Source organism: Aspergillus thermomutatus (assembly GCF_002237265.1).
Source record: "Aspergillus thermomutatus strain HMR AF 39 chromosome Unknown NODE_169, whole genome shotgun sequence".
In the NCBI taxonomy this organism is placed as follows: Eukaryota; Fungi; Ascomycota; class Eurotiomycetes; order Eurotiales; family Aspergillaceae; genus Aspergillus; species Aspergillus thermomutatus.
The window spans coordinates 32070-50714 of NW_020798218.1; the positions used below are offsets into that span (position 1 = coordinate 32070).

General features: G+C 51.8%; 11 protein-coding genes across 11 annotated transcripts; 7 read left to right on the forward strand and 4 right to left on the reverse strand.

Annotated features, from left to right (window-relative positions):
* Nucleotides 1-889: 889 nt before the first annotated feature.
* On the forward strand, nt 890-1222 carry tfb5 (TFIIH complex subunit TFB5; the record flags this gene model as incomplete). The annotated part of the gene is made up of 3 exons (XM_026757989.1): nt 890-908; nt 970-1121; nt 1175-1222. 3 exons carry the CDS (start codon nt 890-892, stop codon nt 1220-1222), a joined length of 219 nt encoding a protein of 72 aa, XP_026612512.1.
* Nucleotides 1223-2084: 862 nt separating this feature from the next.
* HSP30 (Hsp20/alpha crystallin family protein) lies at nt 2085-2630 on the forward strand (the record flags this gene model as incomplete). Its single annotated transcript, XM_026758099.1, has 1 exon — nt 2085-2630. One exon carries the CDS (start codon nt 2085-2087, stop codon nt 2628-2630), a length of 546 nt encoding a protein of 181 aa, XP_026612513.1.
* A 484-nt stretch (nt 2631-3114) lies between these two features.
* Nucleotides 3115-4284, reverse strand: CDV56_104579 (putative lipase/esterase family protein; the record flags this gene model as incomplete). The annotated part of the gene is made up of 3 exons (XM_026758198.1): nt 3115-3218; nt 3271-3637; nt 3700-4284. The coding sequence occupies 3 exons, from the start codon at nt 4282-4284 to the stop codon at nt 3115-3117; spliced, it is 1056 nt and encodes a 351-aa protein (XP_026612514.1).
* Nucleotides 4285-5177: 893 nt separating this feature from the next.
* On the forward strand, nt 5178-6172 carry CDV56_104742 (enoyl-CoA hydratase/isomerase family protein; the record flags this gene model as incomplete). The annotated part of the gene is made up of 3 exons (XM_026758361.1): nt 5178-5296; nt 5371-5999; nt 6063-6172. The coding sequence occupies 3 exons, from the start codon at nt 5178-5180 to the stop codon at nt 6170-6172; spliced, it is 858 nt and encodes a 285-aa protein (XP_026612515.1).
* A 726-nt stretch (nt 6173-6898) lies between these two features.
* CDV56_104896 (rhamnogalacturonan acetylesterase RgaE) lies at nt 6899-7720 on the forward strand (the record flags this gene model as incomplete). The annotated part of the gene is made up of 2 exons (XM_026758515.1): nt 6899-7022; nt 7080-7720. 2 exons carry the CDS (start codon nt 6899-6901, stop codon nt 7718-7720), a joined length of 765 nt encoding a protein of 254 aa, XP_026612516.1.
* Nucleotides 7721-8014: 294 nt separating this feature from the next.
* On the reverse strand, nt 8015-10501 carry CDV56_104988 (isochorismatase family protein family; the record flags this gene model as incomplete). The annotated part of the gene is made up of 1 exon (XM_026758607.1): nt 8015-10501. The coding sequence occupies one exon, from the start codon at nt 10499-10501 to the stop codon at nt 8015-8017; it is 2487 nt and encodes an 828-aa protein (XP_026612517.1).
* An 818-nt stretch (nt 10502-11319) lies between these two features.
* Nucleotides 11320-12565, forward strand: ILV2_1 (Ketol-acid reductoisomerase; the record flags this gene model as incomplete). The annotated part of the gene is made up of 2 exons (XM_026758861.1): nt 11320-12482; nt 12538-12565. 2 exons carry the CDS (start codon nt 11320-11322, stop codon nt 12563-12565), a joined length of 1191 nt encoding a protein of 396 aa, XP_026612518.1.
* A 312-nt stretch (nt 12566-12877) lies between these two features.
* CDV56_105369 (threonine/serine dehydratase) lies at nt 12878-14087 on the forward strand (the record flags this gene model as incomplete). Its single annotated transcript, XM_026758988.1, has 2 exons — nt 12878-13214; nt 13273-14087. The coding sequence occupies 2 exons, from the start codon at nt 12878-12880 to the stop codon at nt 14085-14087; spliced, it is 1152 nt and encodes a 383-aa protein (XP_026612519.1).
* Nucleotides 14088-14200: 113 nt separating this feature from the next.
* CDV56_105473 (putative Rad51 family DNA repair protein) lies at nt 14201-15523 on the reverse strand (the record flags this gene model as incomplete). Its single annotated transcript, XM_026759092.1, has 1 exon — nt 14201-15523. One exon carries the CDS (start codon nt 15521-15523, stop codon nt 14201-14203), a length of 1323 nt encoding a protein of 440 aa, XP_026612520.1.
* A 454-nt stretch (nt 15524-15977) lies between these two features.
* Nucleotides 15978-16356, forward strand: CDV56_105605 (uncharacterized protein; the record flags this gene model as incomplete). The annotated part of the gene is made up of 2 exons (XM_026759224.1): nt 15978-16195; nt 16251-16356. The coding sequence occupies 2 exons, from the start codon at nt 15978-15980 to the stop codon at nt 16354-16356; spliced, it is 324 nt and encodes a 107-aa protein (XP_026612521.1).
* A 194-nt stretch (nt 16357-16550) lies between these two features.
* Nucleotides 16551-17684, reverse strand: CDV56_105655 (TBP-associated factor 8 family protein; the record flags this gene model as incomplete). Its single annotated transcript, XM_026759274.1, has 2 exons — nt 16551-17332; nt 17417-17684. The coding sequence occupies 2 exons, from the start codon at nt 17682-17684 to the stop codon at nt 16551-16553; spliced, it is 1050 nt and encodes a 349-aa protein (XP_026612522.1).
* Between the last annotated feature and the right edge of the window lie 961 nt (nt 17685-18645).

An 18645-nucleotide genomic window follows, 5' to 3' on the forward strand; every position in this document is an offset into this window, starting at 1 on the left:
GAGTTTGCCGAGCGCCTTTCGTCGAAAGCTCTACTCACAGTACCGAAAAAAACTGAATATTTCCCGGGAAGAGTACAGTGATATATTACAACGGATTGACGGGGACAGCACGAAAACAGACAAGAGACTGCTTAGCTCTTTTGAAGAACAAGTAGCTCAGGACATTGGCCTTAGACAGGAGGTGGAACACACAATTCGGAAGACTGTGAGATGGCCGAGCTTCACTCAAAGCATAAAAAGCGCTATCACGGCAGGCTTCTTAAGGAGCTGGAAATATGCTGCTGAGAAAAGACGCAAGGCAACGCTTGGGGTACGCTCTCTGTAACCTGCCAAATTCGACCTCAACTCAAGGTTGCGCCAGGTCTTATAGTCTTGCCAACGAGGTCATGTCCAAGGTATCGGCACAGCTCCTCAATACAACTCCAGTAACGATTTCTATATCGTAGGACCTGACCGACATAGTCACTGGTTTCGAAGCTCTGCATGTAAACGCAATCCTTTTCCAGAAGCCTGAGAGCTTCCCACGCAAGAGCCTCGACATATTTTGCGAGAAAGCAGTGCTGGGTCACAGCGAAGTCCAGCAGGGAGCAAAGGATGCTTACGATGCCAGGCGGCGGAGAAACACTATACCCAAATAGGAGAGCTAGACCCAATCCAGTAATTCGCCGGAAGCTGGAGTGGTCTTCGGAAATTGGTGCCTTGATGCCTTGATGCCTTGGTGCCTTAGTGTATCTCTGAGTCTTGGCACATCTCTGTGTCGACTGTGGACCCTGCGACAGACACTCAACTTTGCAAGATCTCACATTGCTTAATCCAACTTGATACAGCCTAGGAACCTATATTTGCGTAACTCAGTCCGTCATCTCAATAACCGAGACAAAAACTCATCATGCCTCGTGCAATTAAAGGTGCGCCGATCATTGAAACCCTGTGATGCTTGACTGTTGCTGACCGATACCGCACCTACAGGAGTGCTCATCGAGTGCGATCCATCCGTCAAAGCCATCATACTGAAATATGACGAAGAAAGTCACGATTACATTGTGGAGGATCTAGACGATGACCGCCATCTAGTCATCAAGGAAAGCCAGCTACAAAACTTGAAGGAAAGACTAGGAAGGGTATGGATATCAAAACTTCCTTCAGAGCGATTGTTTCGCTAATATTCGGATAGGAGCTTGATGAGAAAGTCATGCAGCCCGAAGAATCAGAATCTGAGTAAAGAGGAACAACGCCACTCAATCTGCCAAACAACAATACGGTCCCCTGGACTTTCGAACGCCTCGTTATGGACAGTGGCTCGTCTTCGACGCCGTCATGCAAGAACTACTACCTGGTTATTTTACGGTCGCGACGAGCATGCTCTACGAGACGAGTAGTGCTGCGAAAAAAGGATCGAAGAATTCCACCGAAATCGGCCCTGTCCACAAATTGATTTCACCGTGAATCTTTTTGCCGCATAAAACTCACAATAGGACGCGCTGGAAATGCATTTGTGGTGTGGCATAGGGCCAATAATCTCTATCGGTTCCCTGTCATGGTGTGATGCATGTTTGAATGCTGGTCTGGTGGCGAATTTCGGTTGTAGCCAGAACCTACGATGGACAACGTGATGTGTCGGGAGAATCATGCAATGAGCAATCTGTATGACAGCTCATCAGATGAACTTGGATGAATCTAGGACGTTCCATGGACAGCATCTGGCCAAAGTACATGTTTCGAAGCTTCCCAAAGCTCCCTGAAGCTCCTTGCGAAGCTCATGTGGGGAGCCTTTTTTGTCACGTGATATGCGTCGAACCTCCGCGAATCATCGAGTGCTCTCCTGCTCTCTCCAGTCATCAATGCTCGATGGTTCGGGATACATCAGGCAATATCCGATCAACAGTTCCGAAGTCGTCAGAATAGCATCATGGGAGATTCTCGAACCATGGCTCTGGGGTATATAGGGACCTTCAACACCTCGTCCACTCGAGCTTTAGTTCACCAGATCAAAATACAAGAATCACAATAACAACGCGCTCACATCAACTACAACCTCTTCTCACGATATCAATCCGTTGACAAGTTCATAACACACATTCAAAATGTCTCTCTTCCACAGCTTCCACAGTCCTGCTGGCGACTTCGCCCCTCTCTTCCGCCTTCTGGACGACTACGATGTCCACCGCTCGACCAGAGGCCAGACTTCCTCCGTGCGCTCCTTTGCACCCCGCTTTGATGTCCGCGAGACCAAAGATGCCTACCTTCTGGACGGCGAACTTCCCGGCATCGCCCAGAAGGACATTGAGATTGAGTTCTCCGATAACGAAACCCTCGTGATCAAGGGCCGCGTCGAGCGCGAATACCACTCCGGCACTCCCGAGCAGGCCACCCAGGAGCCCTCTGACAAACAGAAGGAGAGCACCGAGGTTGTGCAGTCCGGTGACAAGCAAGTCAGCAAGGCCGATGACAAGGCCAAGCATCGTTACTGGGTGAGCGAGCGCTCTGTCGGCGAGTTCCACCGCACCTTCCAGTTCCCGACTCCCGTCGACCAGGACAACGTCAAGGCCAGCCTCAAGAACGGCATTCTGTCCATCGTTGTGCCCAAGAAGGTCGTTGCTACTGGCGCCAGGAAGATTACTATCGAGTAAATGGTCGACGATTGGGACGATTCGGATACGAGCATGATGTGACGATAATTTGCATACCTTTTGTCTTTCGTTTGCATTCGTGGAGTTACTACTTGATTTCTTCGAACAATTTCTCCAAAGCATGGTGTCTTCGATGGAGTCGCTTTGAGTCTGTCCTTTCCTGCATACTCAATGTACTATCTCTCAATGCAATAATCGGTTAATCTTCATTTTCAATCTTCATCTTCTCATTATCGTAATTAATAGGGTCTTGGGTATTGAAAGGATCTCGTAGTATCATCGATAATAAAAAGACTCGATCGACATCACCCAGTAGTTAATACTCTGCCAGATAACACTTGCCTGGGTCTGTTTTAGCAGCTTTGAACATATTCAGCCCGTTGTATGTAAATGCATTGAGTGTAATTGTCGCACTATTGTACAGATGTAGCTGAGGGGAGAGTAGTGAGATAATATGTACAGCGAATACAAATAGGCCATGCCCCTAGCACGAGCACTGTCCATGAAGAGCGTAGACGTCATTCAGAAATTGCACCGCGTCGTCGAAGATCTGGTCTCTGAGCTTCGCGTCGATGAACATAGATGGAACTAGCACGTCACAGTCAGTTGCAGTCAAGCATATAGGAATACGAAGTCATACTCTCCAGCCACCCATGTATCTGACCCTCGTCGAACCTGCTCTCAATGCGATAAGGGTGCGATCGCGACTCGGGCGAGCTCTGCTCATCAGTCAAGCCGCGATTGATGGCCGCGGCCTCCTCTTTCAACCTCTCTACGAACACAGTCTGCTCGTGCAGCAGGATATCCAATTTGGGAACCACGAACATCATATTCCGGGGTAGGCACTCAATATCCGCCAGGATAGGGTGTAGTAGTGGATTGGTCAGATTCTTCTCCCGTCCCGGTCCTGCATACGCGTCCATCAGGGGCTGCAAGAAGGCCAGGGGGTCTTTCTCTGGGAATCCCGCCGGCCGAGGTTTCTCCCACGGTGGGAGCCGCAGATCAATCTGATGCCAACCTCATGTGTTAATATCGGTCGCTGAAGGTGTTGCAGGAGGTATATACTTACCGGTGCATAAAACGTCACTGACGCCTTGATGCTGAACTCCGTATGCGCCAACCGCTGCGCAACACCCAATGCCAAATTCCCGCCAGAGGAGAACCCGCTCACGCTCATCAATCTCGGATTCGCACCCCAAAGCCGATCGGCATTCTCGATCAACCACTCCGCAACGTCTTGGACGTCTTCGTGTGCGGTTGGAAAGGTGTAGCGCGGTGCATATCGGTGGGAAGTAGATACAACAACCGCTCCGGTCTCGTTGGCGACTTTCTGACAGAATGACGTCTGGCCTTCTGGTAGTCCGCCGAGGAATCCGCCGCCGTGGATGTTGAGATGAAGAGCTCTCGATCCAGGCTTATTTTGTGTCCTTGGGTGACAGACAATGGCGCGGAGTGAGTGGCCTGGCGCTCGCTTGAGAGGAATCCAAATGACAGTGCGGTGGCCTTTGGTGAACAGAGTGGGGAGATATTGTATTGTGTTGGTGAGCAATACAATCGGCTGGAAAGCCAGGAGTCGCCAGCGGAAGGTGGATGGTAATGATGGACATAGAATGGCGTCGTAGAGAGGGCTAAACCAGCTGTTTAGGAAAGACATGTTGTTGTCTTGGTTGATGAGAGATTTCACTGAACTGGGAGAAGTGGTCGTGCTCGTATTCCTGCTGTTTACTCATGCGACGTGAGTCATCATCACAAAACCCTTGTTCATTTGTCTTCTTTAATGAAGCAACTAGTTTGAGAGACATCTGATAATCAGAGTCTTGAAAAGCATTCAGAGTATGCTGAAGATTGAAATCCGCACTCTTTGTGGGAAGGCTGAGCAGGCCTCGTATGGCTTGCTAGCTGTGGTCCTTTGTTATCAGCTCACTTTCATATCTTGTATAAAATTTTGCAGTCATCCTGAAAGAAATCACTTTATGGATGTGGTTGTAATGAGCAATCATGAAGTATGTATGCACTTGTCCAGTTGTCTGAGGGAAATGGATTGTGAAGGTTCGTAACGCAGAATATACATTCGCAAGATCCAAACTTCAGCGTCCATCTCACTCCTTCCTCTATTTTCAAAGTCTGCTTTATTATCCGACTTTCCTTTCGATATTGTTTATCCAGATATGTTTTATGCTAACTGTGATATAATCGTAAAATGCTGACCTCGTCAAGATCAGTTAGTTGAGTTTCATGATATCTGATCGGACCGAGGCACGTGAAGCTACCGGCAGAGAAGCATCTTCAACTCATCTCCGATCTACCTTCTAACATTACAATTTAATACATTTTGTTTTGCTCTTGCCAAAGGTCTTGCTATGCTCTACTAAGTCTTCAAACTCATCATTGTTGATCAGTGATTCCTGTGCTCGGCTCCCTCTGAGGACGGTCATAAAGTTACCGAGGTCCACCGAGCTTCTACCCCAGATTTCGACTCATAACATATAACATCAGGACAGAGAAGCTCACGACATTGCGAACCGAACTAAGCAGGATCATATCGCCATGGCAGAAAACGACTACCAGTCATTCAAGTACTTCATCATCCGGTTTCCAGCCGAACACCAATATGTCGCCCACGTGGAGATCAACCGCCCCGACAAGATGAATGCCTTCTTCGAGGCGTAAGTCGCTACTGCTCATCTGCTTTTCGAACCTATTCTCCATTTAGTAGAATAACAGAACTAACAGAAAGCAGAATGTGGATTGAGCTGGGCCAGATCTTCGACCGTCTCTCGCAGGACCCCTCCGTCCGCGCCATCGTCCTGAGCGGCGCAGGCGAGAAAGCCTTCACCGCAGGGCTAGACGTCACCGCCGCATCGCAGGGTCTCCTGTCCGAGGACGGCGACAAGGCGCCCGACCCGGCGCGCAAGGCGGCCCATCTCCGCCGTCACATCCTCTCCTTCCAGGACTGCATCACGGCCGTTGAACGCTGCGAGAAGCCGGTTGTCGTCGCGATGCACGGCTTCTCGCTCGGTCTGGCGGTTGATCTGTCCACGGCGGCGGATGTGCGTGTCTGCGCGCGGGGCACCAAGTTCGCCGTCAAGGAGGTAGATATCGGGCTTGCGGCGGATATTGGGACGTTGAGCCGGTTGCCCAAGGTGGTGGGGAGCTTCGGGTGGGTGAAGGAGGTGGCGCTGACGGCGAGGATCTTTGGGGCGGAGGAAGCGCTGCGCGTTGGATTCGTAAATCAGGTGTTTGAGAGCAAGCAGGCGGCTGTTCAGGGGGCGCTGGAGATGGCTGCGTTGATGGCGACAAAGAGTCCGGTCGCGGTGCAGGGGACGAAGGAGATCCTGAATTACTCGAGGGATCACTCTGTGCAGGACGGTAAGTGCTCTCGTCCTCACTCTCATCTACGTGTGGTAAGCAACATCGGCTTACGCACTGCAGGTCTCCGGTATACTGCTGTCTGGAATAGTGCAATGCTGCAGACCAAGGATGTCTCTGCCGCGTTGCTATCTGGGCTGAAGAAGCGCACTCCCACGTTTGAAAAGCTATAATTACCTAGATATTTCTCGCAAGGATGTTCCCACCTGGACTCGTCAGTCTCTCTGGCTCTACTCTGTATCATTCTCGGACCGGTACTCCGTGGCTAAAGTGCGAGTCGGGTCACGCATACGATCCGAGTAGCCCAATTCCACATTGATAGAACTATCTCCATTGATCCTCCAATAGATGACCAATTTCGCAGCCACTGATCCTCTGGATATATCCGCCTCTGGAACTATCTATACAAATCACAAATAACAGGTGGAAAATCCACAGTAGGCCATACTCAGCCTTGTCCCGGGGAATTTCCTCATTTCGCATAGTCCCCCTCCACAATAAACCGGCATCCCTGCAGGAAGAGATTAGAGCCAACCCCTCATCTCGTCAAAATCCGGGGTAAGATTCTGCACATCCGTGCCAAGTTGCGGAGAGGCATCTGGCGCCCAGTGACACCGTTGTTTTCGATCCAATGTCCTGAAACTCCGTTGGGCCGAACGTGTGTCAGACTCTTCATCACATATGCAGGCTGGAAAGGAGTCTTGGTATTCGGTGAGAGATACGCCGATTGTTTCAGGGACTTTTTCCACGTATGCTTTTGCTTGTAGATGCTTGTATGGGTGTAGCAGCGGAGGAGACTCTATATAAGGGTGTTGGTTGCTTCTGCCATGACGGTTAGATCTTTATGTACGATTAGTTACTTTGGAATAAGTCCTCAAAGATATAAACCTCGATTCAAAATGAAGTCCTTGGCTATCCTATCATCGCTTGCCCTCCTGCCAGGCACCTTGAGTGCGACCATCTACCTGGCAGGTGATTCGACCATGGCCAAGAACGGAGCCGGAAGTGGCACAAACACTGACGGTAAGTCTCTAAGAAGTCCATTTGCAACATACATCTCTCACGCTCTGATCAAAACAGGGTGGGGTCAGTACATCTCCTCCTCCGTTTCCGCCACAGTATCGAACCAGGCAATTGGCGGCCGCAGTGCCCGCTCTTATACCCGAGAAGGCCGTTTCCAAGCCATCGCAGACGTCCTGAAGGCAGGCGACTATGTAGTCATCGAGTTCGGGCACAACGACGGCGGCTCCCTTTCCACCACCGATAATGGCCGGACAGACTGTCCGGGAACAGGCGACGAGACCTGCACTACCACGTATAACGGTGTCACCGAAACCGTGCTCACCTTCCCCAAGTACTTGGAGAATGCTGCGCAGTTGTTTCTGGCCAAGGGCGCCAAGGTGCTGATCTCCAGTCAAACGCCAAACAATCCGTGGGAGACCGGCACCTTTTCCTATTCTCCGTCGCGCTTCGTCGGTTACGCCGAGTTGGCTGCACAGGTAGCTGGCGTGGATTATGTGGACCATGGCGCCTATGTGGCCGACATCTTTGAGTCTCTGGGCCTATCGACTGTCGACTCATATTTCCCAAATGACCACACCCATACCAGCCCTGCAGGAGCTCAAGTTGTTGCCAACGCTTTCCTCAAGGCTGTAGTGTGCAGGGGCGTTGCTCTGAAGGACGTCTTGAAAACAACGAGTTTTGCTGGCGAGTGCTTGTGATTGAGGCCCCTGCTGCCTTGCAGACCATGACGTGGTCGTACTGATAGTCCTTATGTCTATGAGAAATGATGCGGAATCCAAATCAGTCAAGTATTCAAAAGGTATATTAGTGCTGCAGTACAGATCCAAAAAAAGAAAAAGCAAAACTGCAACAAAATAAGTAAATGAACAAAGTTCAGAGTATAACCGGAAATGAAAGCCACAGTATGGCCGTCGCTAGATGCTAGTCATAAGCTCGTCAGAACTGCTCGCTGCGCTGTGTGGTATCTCTAACTTGAAATCAAGACGAAATGATTATTTTAGTTCCTCCAGGGTCACTTTGACAATCCCGCGCTTCTCCACACGTCGGTAGTACTGCGCCAAATTGGGATATTTGTCGTTCGAAAACGGTCCGCACGTCTGTACAATATCTCGGAGTACTGGCCAGAGGAAGCAGTCATCGAGCCCAAGAGCTGCTCCCCCTAGATAGTACCGCCCGTCTAGGGCCTTCTCCCATGGATCCAGGGATTTCGGGTTAATCTGTTCGCCATCGCTGTGAGACGTTCGCCAGCCCTGCAAAAAATCATTGATCTCGAGAAGCTGGCTGCCACCACCCAATACTTCAACACCCGCTCGTGTTAGCTCTGGCGCATGTTGTGCGAGATAGTTCATGATATCCAACTCCCCAGCAACTTCAGTGCCGTCCGCTGCGATAAAGACCGGCCGCGCTTTGTCCTCGGCGCTGTTTGCGTCCCCTGAAGAAGCTGTCACATCGTATCGAATACCATTCTCACTGAGCGCGAGCCGAACGCGGAGATTGGACACAGGATCGGAGCCCTCAACCAACTTAGCTGTCGATGTGGTGACAAAGTTGACCACATCGAACCCTCCGCCATACACAGCATCCCAATCGAACTCAGTAGCCTGATTCTCCTGGCCAAACGCGCGAATGAGCCGCTCCGTCTCTACAGGATCCCCATGGATTACGCTATTCGCCTGACTCTGGTTTTTGGAGACAGCTCCTTGGCCCCAGATTGCATCACCAGTTGCGTCCAAGAAAGTGCCAATGTGTCGGAAGGTGAGGGATATACGTTCGCCTCCATAAGCCAGCTCTTCTGCAGATTTCTCCGCGTCCTGTCGCTTGTCGGCCCGTACGCCATGCAGCCAGCGCATGTTCGTCTTCTCCCCCAGGATAAAGAGCGACTCATGTGGCATTGGTATACGTTGCGTGGGTCTTTGGTCGTCGTCTGCAGCTTTGACTTTGTTTCGGAGTGTCATCACTCGCTGAGCACCAAGACTCACATTGCAGATAAATGAACCTCGGACAATATCAAGCGTCTTGTCTGAATGCTCAGATATGTTGTCCTGTCCATCGCGGTAGAGCTGAATGAGAACGTGGTTGAGCGGGTGACCGAGGATGCGTTCTACAATGACGCGGATCTGGTTCACAGTCGGCGTGAAAGGGTGCAACGGTGGAGATTCGTCCGCGGGATGGCGGTAAATAGGGACGGATCCGTCATCCAGTGTTTGTCCTTGGACTGCGACAAGACGAGGAACTTGCCCCGACATATGGTACATCTTCTGCCAAGCGACCTCGCTGCGGATACTCTCAAAGGCATCCGCAGGTAGATCCAAGTCATAAATGATGCGGGAGTCACCCTCGCCGATCTGATCACCCGGACCGCGTATATCTCGCGACTTTTTGGTCTTACCGCTCCTTCGCTCTTCTGTCCGAGCAGACGCCTCTGCCTTTTGATCTTGTCGTTTTGTGCGACGCACACGCACACGTGCCTTCTTTTCTCCCACACCATGAGCCTGAGACGAGCTTCCTGGTGAGCCGGACGGTCCGTAGCGGGAGCGGGAGCCGGCCAGGCTCGCCAGATCCCACAAGTCGTCCTCCTCCTCGTCAGCTTGCTCGGCTAAAACAGCGTCGAGTCTCCGTCGCCGACTGCGCAACGACTCCGGTGTTCCCTCGTTGGCCGTGGGCCCACGGGTTAATTTGACGTCGAGTTCATCCATTACGCCTTCGATGCCAGCTGGAGTAACAGCTCGTACGGGTCTGTGGGCACTTTGACGAGCAATAGCGTCGGTCTCCTGCCAATCAAGCTCCTCGAAAAGCTCCTGCGTTGTAATTCCACTGGCGCCAAATATATCGGCCATGCGGCGCATCGCTTCCTCATGGCGTATGAAATCGCGGAACCCGAGGCAATCCTCGATGAGGGTTACAGAGAAGCCGTGGCGAACAGCGTCGAGGGCGGTGGCATACACCGAGACATTAGAGAGTGAACCGCATAGGTATAGCTCCGTAATAAATCTTGTGCGAAGAGAGAGTATCATTCCGTCATCTTGTAGAGCGGAGTAATCCGACTTGTCCATCAATGTGTCGTTTTCCGCATCGATAGCAGCCAAAATGGGGGCGGGGAACTGAACGCCGTTCGTCTGCGGCCGGCAACATTGCGAAGACTCGCTCGATAGAAACGCTTCCTCATCGACCGGTGTTTCCGAATCCAATCGGTCGGACCTTTTCCTTCGCTCATCCGTCGCGCGACCTAGTACTATACGGTCCTGGAAGTCCGAATCGATGAGGGGTCGACGCGATTCATAGTGGGAGCGGACCCAGATAACATCGCCAGCGCGACGGAAAGCAGTGACTAGTTGCGCGATATTTTCCAAGATATCAACTGTATTAGGAACATGCAGTGCACCGGATGGACGAATGAAATCATTTTGGAAATCGAGGAGCAAAAGGGCTTTTCGGGTCTGGATGGTGGGCAGAGCGCCGAATGAGGAGATGAGGCTCATTGTATGCACATGGTAAGAGGAGCGTAAGTGATGTTCTTAGAAGATATCCCGATAGGACAACATGAGCCGCCTGCTACAGGATAAGACACGATGGTTGCTTGGGGCCCCTCAATGCGGGATGTCAATAGGAGTCGAGAGTTGACAATCACCAATAGTCCACTTGGAGCCAGATTGTTGTTGATGCCGGCGGGGATGCGAGAATGATACCTCAGGCAACCAGGCATCTCCGAGACCAAAGTCCCTACAAAGTACGAAATACATCCAGCAACTACCACTATGTAACTAGATTAACATAAAAGAACGTGATTGTCCTGATGGAGAGGATGAGTGATAATCAACAGGTTAGTATGAATCACAATAACGATTCCTATTATCTCAAAATGGCCCGACTTTTTCTAAATCGGGCCTATGACTCTGTGACTCAACCTTGAAATTTTCTCCATATTCTCGGTGGATGCTCCCGTGGAACGGAGCACAGATTTCCCTCTGGGGACTAACGAGAGTCGAGAGCACTAGACAGGTCATACACTGATGCTCTCTGTATGGGGTTGGCGGTGTCCCCGTCGCGCCAATCATACAGCATAATATCCGACATCGGCCGGGGAGCTCAGCATCAACTCCGTTCACGTGCCTCCCACACCTGCTCCAGTCGTCCTTAACAACGAGCTTATAAGTCTCTCAACGTCCGTCCTCCCCCCCCCAAGAAACTTTCCTTCTCTCATTATTATTCTCTTTCAAACATCAAATCTTTGACCAATCTCCCCTCCTCTTCCTTCCTCTACAGCCTTTTCCTCTAATCTCACATCCTACGCATCACAATGGCTTCCCGTGGACTTCCCCGTGCCCTCCGTCTGGCCCGTGTCGCCGCCCCTCGCACAGTCATCTCGGCCGCCCTCCCCCGGCCTGCCCTCGCTAAGGCTGCTACCCGTGTGGCTGCCTCGACCGCCCCCGTCCGTGGTGTCAAGACCATGACCTTCGCTGATTCCAAGGAGACCGTCTACGAGCGTGCGGATTGGCCCCGTGAGAAGCTCCAGGAGTACTTCAAGAATGACACTCTCGCTCTGATCGGTTACGGTTCCCAGGGTCACGGCCAGGGTCTCAACCTCCGTGACCAGGGCCTCAATGTCATTGTTGGTGTCCGTAAGGATGGTGCCTCGTGGAAGGAGGCCGTCCAGGATGGCTGGGTTCCCGGCAAGAACCTGTTCGACGTCACCGAGGCCGTGCAGAAGGGTACCATTGTCATGAACCTGCTTTCCGACGCTGCCCAGAGCGAGACCTGGCCCACTCTCAAGCCCCTGATCACCAAGGGCAAGACCCTCTACTTCTCCCACGGTTTCTCTCCCGTCTTCAAGGAGCTCACCAAGGTCGACGTCCCCAAGGATGTTGATGTCATCCTTGTCGCTCCCAAGGGTTCCGGCCGTACCGTCCGCACTCTCTTCCGTGAGGGCCGTGGTATCAACTCCTCCATTGCCGTCTACCAGGACGTCACTGGCAAGGCCAAGGAGAAGGCCATTGCCATGGGTGTTGCTGTTGGTTCCGGTTACCTCTACGAGACCACCTTTGAGAAGGAGGTCTACTCCGATCTGTACGGTGAGCGTGGTTGCCTGATGGGTGGTATCCACGGTATGTTCCTCGCTCAGTACGAGGTTCTGCGTGAGCGCGGCCACAGCCCCTCTGAGGCCTTCAACGAGACCGTTGAAGAGGCCACTCAGTCTCTCTACCCTTTGATCGGTGCCAACGGTATGGACTGGATGTACGCCGCTTGCTCCACCACTGCTCGTCGTGGTGCTATCGACTGGTCCAGCCGCTTCAAGGACACCCTGAAGCCTCTCTTCAATGATCTCTATGACAGTGTGCGTGACGGCACTGAGACCAAGCGCTCGCTCGAATACAACTCCCAGAAGGACTACCGCGAGAAGTACGAGAAGGAGATGCAGGACATCCGTGATCTCGAGATCTGGCGCGCTGGAAAGGCCGTTCGGTAAGTCACTTCAATCGCACAATCTGTCGATGACCATATGCTAATCGTCTTGCAGTTCCCTCCGCCCTGAGAACCAGAAGTAATTTTAATTTTGCATCAATGGGAAGGCTTGGGAAAAGTTACGACTGTACTATGACTTGATTTCGTTTTTCTTACATGTGTTCATCGAGTTATTAATTGGGAACTGAGAATACCACATTTCATTTATTTTTCATATGAAGTATCGCAATGACTGTAGACGCGCACATTTCGCCATTTCGGTAGCCGATGGCTCGACTCGGCCTTGTTTCCGATGAAGAGCTCCACCTTTCGTATCTATCTTTCCTACTTCTCGAGCATTCAAGTTATTCTTCTTTCGTTGTCGAAATTGAGACATCCAGAATCTCAAATTCAACATGGCCGAACCTTCCATTACAGCGCGATCATTGACTCCCGATGCCGTGCGCTCCGCCTACGCCTTGATCCAGCCGTACATCCACCACACCCCTCTCCTCACCTGTCAAACGCTCAACACCATCGCCTCGACCCCTCAATCAGCCGAGTCATTGGTCGGAACGTCCTTCGAAGGGCAAACACCTGCGAAACCCAAGTTCCGATTCTTCTTCAAATGCGAGAACTACCAGCGGATCGGCGCCTTCAAGGCCCGCGGTGCGTTTCACGCTTTGCTGCGACTCATCGCAGAGCGGGGTGAGGAGGAGGTCAAGAGACGCGGTGTGATTACGCACAGCTCGGGTACGCACTTTTCCAAGTCACACTCTGGAGGTGAAGAATCATACTGACAACGGAATAGGAAACCATGCTCAAGCCCTCGCCCTGGCAGCCTCCACCCTCCACGTCCCCGCCTACATCGTCATGCCCAGCATCAGCACCCCGTCGAAGATAGCAGGGACACGCTCGCACGGCGCAGAGGTCATATTCAGCGGCTCGACGAGCACCGAGCGCGAAGCCGTCGTCGCGGAGATCCAGGCCAAGACAGATGCGATCCTCGTCCCGCCGTATGATCACTTCGATATCATCTGCGGCCAGGGCACGACCGCCTTGGAGATGGAAGACCAATACCGCGCGCTTGTCTCCGATAAGCCGCATCTGAGTGTCCATGCCAGCGGGGCCGAGGACGGATCGAGACACCTCGATGCGGTGATTACCCCCGTCGGGGGCGGGGGGCTAAACGCCGGTGTTGCGACGTTCTTCTCCGGTAAACCTACGCGTGTCTTTGGCGCGGAGCCTAGCTTCGAAGGCGCGGACGATTGTCGCCGGGGACTGGAGTCTGGTCAGCGCGTGGAGTCCGTCAAGACGCTTACTATTGCCGATGGGCTGCGCACGCCGGTGGGGATCTTGAACTGGGAGGTCATCTCGGACCGGAGTAAGGTTGCCGGTGTGTTTGCCGTGACGGAGGACCAGATCAAGGCTGCGATGCGGCTTGTCTTGGAACGCATGAAGGTGGTCGTTGAGCCTAGTGCGGTCGTGGGGCTCGCAGTTTGCTTGTTCAATGAGGAGTTTAGGCGACTTGTTGAGAAGGAGGCTGGTCCGGAGGGATGGGACATGGGTATTGTGTTCAGCGGGGGCAACACTACCGTTGAGGCAATTGGGAAGTTATTCGGCTGATGCTGGAGTCGTCCATTCAAGGGTATATAGTTTGCACATAATGTACATACATCATTATCGTACATAAGACTCATATCTACATAAGACTCATATCAAACACAAGGAGCCATGTATCAGGCGAATGCAACGCCGCCCCTGCCTACATGAAACGAGAACACGCCCCCATTTCTCTCTTTCAATCCGTCCACAATTCTCCGAGGCCATTCCTCGCGTTCCCATTCATTCACCCAGCCCAAGAATCTACCTTCCAAAACCACATTCTGTCGCATGATTGCATCCCGCTGAGCATCCCGGACAGTCATCATCGGCGGAAAAGGACGCACCGCGTCTCGCCGAACCACAAGCCGTAGCGTCGCGAAAGTGCCCCATGGGGCAGGCAGTGGGCAACGAAAAGAGGGCATACTGGTCGCCGTTAGATTTGAAGGGTTGTACAGGTCGAAAGGGCCAGAGGGTTGTTGCGTTGACTGGCTGTGGCTCTGATAGCCAGTTACCGATCTGCTGTTCAATGTGTTACAAGTGTAGGCGACTATACAGCCGAAATGTCGCTGTAGGTTCTTCAACGTCAGTACTAGTTCCGCATAGATATCGGACAGAAAGAATATCCGCTTCTGATTTCGCTCGTGCTCGATCTCGGCGACAGGGCGTCCAATGTTCTCTGTGCGGGCGACATCGTCCCGTAGTTTATCTTGCCACAAGAAGGCAGTGGCACTGTCGATGAGAATAGCGTGCAGTGGCCTGTGAGAGGAGTAATGACGCGAAATGTCGAGCAGGTATGCCTGCAGACTTTTCAACGTTGAGAGTAAAGAAGACGATGACTGTGGACGAAACACATGGACGTGTTGTAGGGAGGCCACGATAATGGATTCCAACTCTTCAGTAGTAAGTAGTGGCGGATGTATCTGTCCCTCCGGTGTCTCTCTGGACCCTGTACCAGAATGCGCCTTGAGCTTTCTGTCTATGAGCCCACAGGCAACAGTTCGAAGTCGTTCAGCGTCAAAGCGGCCATCTGCATCAATAAAGACGACGGCCGAGGCCCGACCATCAACTCGGATCCCGCTGATCGTCGATGGCAGGATGGCAATTGCAGTGAGATAATACAGCAAGTGAGACTTGCCGGCTGCTGAAGATGCGCTGGAGATCTCTATAACCGGATCGATTCGCTTTGTGTGAGATGCCGTAGGAAGCCCGCGATCTCCGGGTGAAGCATTCTGGTTATCCTCGACATCCGCCTGCATGTGCTGTACCTCATGTTCACTCTGCTGCTCTCGATACGTATCTCGTTCCACATGTTGAGTCTGAGCCTGAGCAGCAAAGAGGGAAGGCATGAAGACCTCCAAGAGGGCATCCAACCCTTTGACGCCCAACTGTGAGGTGCTCTCCCCAAGGCTCCTGGGAAATAGACATCTCAAGTCATGTAGAAGCTGTGAAATCAGCATGGATTCCCCTCAAAGTCAAGTCGAAGCGTGATACGCAGCAAGCATGACGATATAATCAAGTTATAATTTTAGAAAACGTACCTCATCCAGCCGTTCCGTGTGTACTTCCCTCAGCAATTTCTCCCCGAAGCTGGCCGCCATTCCTTACTGAGGCGAGCTGAATGAATGTCATGGATATTTTGACATCATATTTTGTTATCGATTGTTGTTAAATTCCTACAGAGGACCATAGTGTTGATCATGGGCTGGGAATTTGTTGTCCCGGCATCCAGTCGACATCCGCATCGGTCCCGACTCATCAATCGCATCGCCATAAGACGGAGGTTTCCGCTTCCATCAACTTTTCTTCCTACACCGTCTGATTGAAGCAGAACAAACCATTTATCACTACCATAATTTAGCTATTTTAACTACTCGACTGAAACAGAAAGCCATACAAACTACGAGATCTCCAATGGCACCCCTCGTTCCTGTCTTCTCCGCCGAATCCCTCCCCGAGCATGTCAATACCGTCAGTCGAAACTTCCAGGAAAGACGTCGCAAGGGTGGACTAGTCAACCTGGAGAGTTGCAAGTTACTGGAGATGGTGCAGTACTCGTGTAATCCACCTCAGGACGGCATCCCCAAGCCAGGCGTCGTGACGTGCAAGCCGATTGTCCGGTTATTCAGACGGTAAGCTCCTCCTGCATACTTGCTGGCTTCACTGGTTGACTTTCCCCTTCCAAAGGTGTGCTGGCGGATTAACAGTCGAAACGACTGCGTGGGAGCCCATCAGACTAGCCGAAGAAGAGGCGAAACGAAAACGTGCAGCAGAAGAGGTCATCAAGGTCTGATACGAAAGAAGTACTTGCATTTGGGCGGAGTTGGGCTTGGAAGTCTACAGGCATCGGATACCAGGAGTCTATCATTGCCGTTGTTATCAACTGAATCGCATAATTTGTCTGCATTGTACTCATTGGGTATCTTCTTGGTTCGCTCAATACTAAATCATAACGCCCTGACGCCGCCCGCCGCAATGCGAAATGAACTATGTGCTCACCCAGCTTTCCACTCGCGAAACACTTGTGGGATCCTTCGTTCCAGCAGGTTTCTCTTCCACTTTCCGATTGCTGGGTGTCGTCATTCGGCGCCAGAGATCCCTTTCACAATTGATGACTGGTGGAAGCTCCAGACTCATTGAGACCTTCGGTCGAGTCGCCTTGAGCTCCATATCCGCAACCGCTCCAAAATCAATGTCCATCGTTGCAGCTGTGCCCGGCACAGTTACATCTTTGTGCATTTTCTTTGCGATGCCTTTGACTGTTTTCTCAAACATGCTGTCCAAGCTCTCCATCCTCCGACCCCACAATCGCTTTTCGCGACCCGCCGAGCCGAGTTGATTATCCTTGAATGATGCCCGTGCCAGTTTGCGCAATGCCTCCTCGCCATGTCTCCCGTCTTCAGTCGCGCGCTCACGAATTTTTCGTGGGTCTTGCTCCCGCTGTGTGAACACAGGTGTGTGCCGGTATGTATGTTTACTGGGAAATTGCGGGAAATGCTTTGGGATATACGCGCTTCGAACACGGTCACTTTCGCCGCTCAGTTCAGGGCCGAGGAATGGTAAACTCATCCAAGTATCCTCTTCTGGTGGAGGACTAGGCAGGAGTGTAGGAACCGGTTCGACATTTGGCAAAGGTTTCAAGTGTGGAAGCAGATCGTCCACGCGCAAGTGGTGTCTTTTGAACGCGAGTTCGAAATCTTGGGGAATAGGTTGATTGCGTCGGCTCGAGAGCATCGATTGGCGCACAAAGGATGCGAGCTTTAAAAGGTCTAGCAAAGCAGCCTAGTCAATAACACCGCCGACACATTCCCCTGTGTATCTCTATTCAAGTCATTCTGTAAGAGGTAACATACACTCCTCTGCAGCATAGCGAAAACTTTCCAACGCGACCGGGTCGGCGAGATCAAATCCGGACTCTCTGAGACATAGCCCGATAGAGCGGTTCATCAAGTGATCAACGTGGGTGTCATCAGTGATCGCGGGCTCCGGAAGAGCTGGGACAACGGGCTTTAGTAACCGGTGATGGTGGTGATATGGACGCTTCAATCGCTTCGTATCAGACCCCTGCTGCTCTGAAGGTGTAGATGAAGAACGCTTGAGGGAGTTTTCTGAGGACACCATGGCGGTGTTGGTGGATGATGATAGGCACAACGGAGAAGTGACGAAAGTCTCTATTATTCGGACATCGCAAGAGCTTCGCGTCAGGTCACGTGTTTGCGCCTGAAGCATTAACACTAATCACAGAGTGATCAACGAAGATGGAGCAAATAAGAAAGGAGATGGATATATATTCTACATCCAGAATATACATGTAGTCTATCTTACTTACTCTGAAGCATAATTGAGTCAATAGTGAGCGTCTGGCCGGAATCCCTGTGCTATCCTTCTGCCCGTTCTCAGCACCCAGTCAGGCCACTCACATCGGTCGCTTACGTGCCGGATCGGAAAGCTTCACCTCGACTTTCAAGTTCACATCATCGATCGCTTCTCCTTCCTTTTCCCTCCGCCTGTCCCCCACCACCTCATAACAGGTTCCCTGTTTGCTGAAATCGCATCTACCTCTCTTCCTGAATCGACTACTCTCATCAATCCGTCGCAATGGCCACCGCTATTCCTCCCATCACCGGCGTACGTCTACATCCCACCCACGCTACATCCGAGCCTCTACCTTTGATCACTCGGTAGCGACCTGGTCAAACATGTATTGGCTAACACGCTAGATTATAGATGCTCCGCCGTGGTCTCGTTCTCGACCTGAGCACCGCTTTCGGTGAGTCTCAATCTCATATCGCTCAGCAGCACAATGAATCGGAATTACAAGGAAGAGCATGAATTGTCCCACCGGCTTCCGAGACTCCTAGGATAATCTCCATATCCATCTTACGTGGCAGACATGCCTTTCTTTCACAATATTTCTGAGTCACTACATCTAGCGCCGAAAGACTAACCGTATACCCATTCGCGTACAGGTTTCGGCACCACCTTCGGTTACCTCTGGTGGTACGGTACGTATCATCGCATCTTTCCCAAGCAGGGGGAAACCCCTCCAGGCTCTTTTTGTGGACATATCTTTCTTACAATT